This window comes from Gadus macrocephalus, chromosome 19 (assembly GCF_031168955.1).
Source record: "Gadus macrocephalus chromosome 19, ASM3116895v1".
Lineage (NCBI taxonomy): Eukaryota > Metazoa > Chordata > Actinopteri > Gadiformes > Gadidae > Gadus > Gadus macrocephalus.
In genome coordinates, this window is record NC_082400.1 from 15,865,571 (window position 1) to 15,871,580 (window position 6,010).

Below are 6,010 nucleotides of genomic sequence, written 5' to 3' on the forward strand. Positions count from 1 at the left end.
AATGATGATTACCATGACGATGATGATGTTGATGATGTCGTCGTCTCGTGGACAGGATGAGAAGGAGAAGAGGGAGCAGGGGGACGTCCGCAAGAAACAAGACGACGACCTGAAGAAGAAGAAAGTTCTGACCAACATGAGCGTGCAGTACGGCGGGGTAGACGCACACGCACACACACACACACACACACACAAAATCAAATGTATCAGCAAACAAACAAACCTCCACAGACCTCAAGACATACACAAGACACACACACACACACTCAAATGTATCAACAAACAAACACACCTCCACAGACACATAGACATACACCACACACACACACACACACACACACACACACACACACACACACACACACACACACACACACACACACACACACACACACACACACACACACACACACACACACACACACACACACACTCAAATGCAAAACCATATATTGCCTTTCAAATATAGTTTGGTATTATATAACATAAAATATGTGTCCCTACCTACCTTATGCACACACTTCTCACAAACATACACACAACCTAGCATCTGCCTCTGTCTGTGTATTTGTGTGTCTTGGTCTCTGTTGAGGTGCGTGGGTCTGTCTGTGTGTGTTTTTGTCTGTGTGTGTTTTTGTGTGTGTGTGTGTGTGTGTGTGTGTGTGTGTGTGTGTGTGTGTGTGTGTGTGTGTGTGTGTGTGTGTGTGTGTGTGTGTGTGTGTGTAAAGCTGGACAGTAAGAAGGGAGCGAAGAAGCAGACGGGGAGAGAGAAGAAGAGGAAGATTCTGTCTGACCGAAGGAAGCCTCTGGTCATGGAAAACCTGAACGAGGATAAAGTCAAGTACGTCCTGCCAAGCCATATTTATACCTCAGTGTCCCAAACAGAGCCATAGGCCCCGCCCTCCTCCTGGATCAGACATCTTGATTGGTGAGTCCGAGATGTCAAGGAGACTGAGGATCAGTTGGCTTCGTGTATGATGGGGTTTAAAATATGACAGGGTCTATAGTTAGTGTAGTATACAATATAGTAGACAATAAAGTATTTACCAGCAGTCCTATTTCCATCCCTTTTTTTTTGGGTTTAATTTTAATGACATTATATTTAAGGTCACTCACTCATCACTCATTTATCTGAAGACACTTCCAGGTGGGACTGAGAACAAAGAATAGTTTACAAAAAACGACTTCTACTTCATATGGATAGAAGGGCAAAGTCGCTAGCCAGCTCCGTACTTTTCATTAGCAGTCCAGGCGCCTCGGAGTGTGTGTTCTACTAAAGCGTCCCACCAGAATAATGCATACGAGACGAGTCCGTTCACCGGATGAGATGAGTCTCGGGTGGTTTTTGAAGAGTGAGACGGACAGATCCATTCAATCTGTATAGCCCTTAATCACAGTTTCAGTTTCAAAAGGGCTTCACATTACACATTATGCAACCACGCCCACCTCCCCCTAAGCCCTCTAAAGTGCAGGGGGAAGGAACCTTGATTAAGACGACAGATGAGGGATCCCTCCGCACATGGACTCCTAGGAGCAGGGGCGCATTGGAAGATATAGAATGGTAGGCTACTAAGAACCAGAAGATATGTTATTTAATTCAATGCTGCATTGAAGCTTTTATGGCTTCCTATTGTTGGTAGTGCACAGCAGTGTTGTCCAACTTTATACAGCATATTATCAGTTAGCCTGATTATTAATATTGTAGTGGCATAGGCTATTCAAATCGGAGAAGCGGAGGCGTGCTACTATTTCTGGTCTTCACTTTGGCTATGATTAGCAGATATAATGTTGCACTAATTCAAAAAATATGAATATTTTACGTCATAACTTTGTTTAGTTTGGAGAACAAAGCAAAGATTACAGGAATCTTTACAATTACACCCAGGAACCAGGTTGGAAATCGCTAGCTTCGAGCGATAGTGTTGGTCTGTCTCTGTATATGATATTATTACGTATACATATTATATATTATGTTTTAAAGGGAAAAAGCCAGCGAGCTGTGGAAGTGGCTGAAGGGGCTGGAGGCCGAGAAGTTTGATCTGTGTGAGGTGCTGAAGAAACAGAAATATGACGTGAGTTATTGTTTTTTCATAAGTCTACACAAAACAAAGTAAGTCAACAATGAACTTAAAATATTAAAGTAAAAATATAATCAAATTCAAAGCTACAACTTAGTATGTTCCGCAGAAGTAGAGCCTTCATGGCAATGATTCCTTAATTATATTTTGTCGTTGTTTTAATTAAGAGAGTTTAATGTTGCAATAACTTGCATTTTTCAGAACACACTGACAAGTATGTCAAAGCAAGGTCTTTGTTCTATTTTGATTTAAAATGTAAATGATTATGTTGCTTCCACAGAAGAGGTTGCTTTCGTTAAACATTGGAACAACACCACAAACCACAACAGCTGTTTCGGCTTGGTGAAGTCGTACCAGTTTAAAGTAGCAGGAATGTGCAAAAGAATAATAAGAACATGGTGTTGAGCTCGCTGTCTCTGCAAAGCATCAGCAGTCACTAGCTAGCTTCGGTTGAAACGGTCACCGGGATCAACTGTTAAACTGCGTCAAAAACAGAAAACAAAACATCAAAACTACTTTGACTTAACTTTCAGATCAACGTGCTTCAGAACCGAGTCTCTGAGCAACAGAAGTTGTGAGTACATGTGGCGGGTTTGGCCTTGGTCCTGCTTGTTTAGAGTTTGGCTTCATTTGACCATTGTACTTACTGCTATGAGTGTCAGGCAAGCACTCACTGTGTGGACAACGGACCGATGGTTTGGCTGGACCCCACGACCCTAAGGTGATACCGTTTACCCCGTCTGTGTTGTATGTGTCGCACACCTAAATCACGGTTCAAAGAATGTGACTTAGATGGGGTTACCGCCAAAGTGGGCTACCATAATTTCCCCTTATGCGCTAACTATCTAGGCTGGGTTGTGGCACCCCAGGTTCAGTTCTGAGCCTTGCGGTCTTCTGCCACATGCTATTCCTCTCCCCTCTCATTTTCAAACCACCTGCTTGTCTCTTTCCCTGCTGCTACCCGTCAATGGAGGTGCAAGAAGAGCACCTCTCAGAAGAGTGGGTCGCTTTCACAACAGGACAATACGACACACCCTGGTTTTCTGATGGCGGTGGTAGAGCCGAATCTGATGGGTAAAAACGCCACGAAAAATAACACTGACAACGTTGGAAATGGAGCAACCCCGTCTGCCTGCCATCTGAAGCCTGCTTCCAGCCAAACTGATTCAAAGAAACAAAGGGGTTTCTGAGCTTTTTCCGAGGGTCTTTTTTCGAAACGAAGACTGGAAAGATTCGCGCTTCAGCGGGATCATTTGACGCAAAGTCGATGTGACCTTTTCAGAAAACTTTTTCCAGCAGCCGAAGCCCCCTGTGAAGCCTGACAAAGAGTTGACACGACTGTGGAAAAATAAAAAAAGAAGTCGAAATTGAAATGGAGGAAGAGAAAAAAAATAATAAACCCAACAAAAACCTTGCATCTTTTATTTTCGGAACAAAAGCATAGTCATGCAGAAGTCGCGAGAGAAAAATAATTCGACTGACGAACGTCTTCTGGCATATGCCGTCGATGGTGGTGCAAGCTCGATTCGCTGGAGCTGGAAGCACGGTGAAAGGCTGAAGTCGTTCGTGCTGATGAATCAGTGAATCACTTACCAAGCTCCATCGTGGTGCTCGCCTAGTGAGGGCCGTCTCTTCCAGTCTCTGGCTCAGGAGAGTTCTTGTGCCGTGTTTCTTTATGGGTCTGTTGTGCACCTGTCTAGCGCTGTCCCTTTGTGTTGTTATATGTCCTTCACAGATCAATCAGCTCCTGGCTCGCGTTCATGACAACCAGAGGTAAGCAGGGAGAACTCAACATCACCTCTCTCCTTGGAAGCAAGAGCCTTGGTTTTATTTTATTGGTTTATTTTTCCTGTTCAAAGATGACAGATGAAATATACACCCAAGTCTCTGGGTGGAAACGAGGCCATTATTCAATAATATTCACACAATCACGCATCTTAACACTTTTTTTTTGTGTTTGATATCTTTGTACCCCCCGTTTACACCCTAGCCCTGCCACCAAATACAGGGCGTAAAACGCCAACAATATCAGGGCCAATGCAGGCAAGATACGGGTAATTACACCATAAAACGGGGGGTAGAATGGCAGGTTATTTTTTTTACTGTACATTTATTCTATTTTCTATCATCTTGCGCAGAGCAATTGAAACCAAAACATTTCCCAGAGGATACTTAAAGCAATCTGAATTTGAATTCCTCTGCTTGTACACACATCATGTGGTTATTGTGGAAATTACTTCTTAAAAATAAACCACAAACAACAGAGCAGGGAAGTACAACAGCAGGAGCTCCGCGCAAAACTGTCAGATACACATTTTCTCCACACAGCTCCTTATATTGTATTCACTTCACACAAGACTATTAAATATCTCATTACCCAACGCGTTCACCGTACCAGGCAAGTAAGCCATTGCTTTGGTTTCTATGGTGACATCCTAAATCGGAACACCGGGGAAAAAACAAAACAACGAAAAGGCCTTGCTCATATCATGCATGGAAATCTTATTTTTAACAATCAAAAGAGTATGTTTCTTGTCATCATGTTTCTCCTGATGTAACTACGGACGCCAGTCTCGGTCAACTCATCACTCTCTTTAATTGATTGCTTAATTTTCCTTAATCTTCCTCTCTTCATTCATTTCCCTCTCCTCATCACCAACCATCAGTCATCCAATCAATCAACCAATCACCTGGGAAGCTCGTGTCCTCACCCACGGCGATGTGACTCCCTCTTTGTGCTTCGAAGTCTTCCTTAGTTATCAAACTTTATGAAACGAGGTCCTCGTCTGTTCTGTTAAAGCCACGGAACCGACCGCCCCCCCCCCCCCCCCCCCCCCCCCCCCCTGGTGGGATCAGTCTGATGTCAATCAAATTTGAAGTTTTCCTCAATGTAGTTCTGTTCAAAATCCCCAAACGTCTCAAAAAGCGTGTGTCTTTAACAAAAAAAAAAGTCATTCTTCAGTATAAGTAAGTACAAAAGGAAAAGTTCAGCCAGTCTTTGAGGCAGAAGGAAATGCAAATCCGGTAAGTCTTAATACTCTGTCAGTCTAACCAAGGGCCTTTTGTCACGCTAGACTGCAGGCCAATGTTGAGGCCAACGGCGCATAGAAAAACACGCTTTAAATAAACCTTATAGGTAAACAACTGCTGCCAATTGGACACCAATGTTGACTAACCATCTAACGCTGACCTGTGTGAGAGATGTGCTGTGCAGTTCCTCAACATTTAAAGGCATGCTACCCAATGTGCATATCCCATTCCATCTGTTCACGCCCGCATCTTGTCACCAAGCACTAATTCCACTTACTACTTCTTCATGAAAGGGAAATGCATTCACAAATTGCGATGTTGAAGGCCTACATACATTGCACCACATACGCAGCGAGAGAGAGAGCAATAAAAGGAGGAGAGAGATATATACTGAACCTAGCTACTGTAGATAGGTAGATAGATAGATGATGGAGATACTGTAGATGCATAGATGGATAGATTGATATAGATACTCTTGATAGACAGAGACAGATAGACATGTAGAGAGAGCTAGAGAGATTTTGAACATTCGTGCAAATAAATCAATTATTTTACGTGTTCCAGATCAGGAGTAAGGATTGTACCATAACATTTTTCCAAGGTTAAAAGTTACATATTATACCACCAGGTGTGAGTGTGATTAGCCGTTGCAAGCCATTTTGAAATTCAGCCTCTTCTGACATCACAGGTGGGCGTGTCCACCTAGATGTATGACGGATAGACGTGCAACGTTTGCTACAGTCCACAGGGAAGGCTGGCAGACTGATCTATCCAGCGCACATCTAGGGGGACACGCCCGCTTGTGTTGTCAGAAAAGGCCGATTTTTTCAAACATCTTGTAGCGGCTAATCAATCACACCTGGTGGTATAAACCTTTAATGCCTCAGACGAGGCCCTCTCAC

The 6,010-nt window shown here is 43.3% G+C and overlaps 1 protein-coding gene across 5 annotated transcripts in view; it reads left to right on the top strand.

Moving 5' to 3' along the window:
* LOC132447964 (troponin T, slow skeletal muscle-like) overlaps positions 1-6,010 on the top strand; it is a 32,542-nt gene that overhangs the window by 25,564 nt on the left and 968 nt on the right. For 4 of the 5 annotated variants that reach the window (XM_060039023.1, XM_060039024.1, XM_060039026.1 and 1 more), the window contains 4 exons: positions 56-157; positions 729-841; positions 1,982-2,072; positions 2,612-2,652. In XM_060039023.1, coding sequence (XP_059895006.1) covers positions 56-157; positions 729-841; positions 1,982-2,072; positions 2,612-2,652 — 347 coding nt within the window. Of the gene's footprint in view, positions 1-55; positions 158-728; positions 842-1,981; positions 2,073-2,611; positions 2,653-3,813; positions 3,852-6,010 lie in introns of all 5 variants that reach the window. The other variant, XM_060039025.1, reaches the window with a different exon arrangement.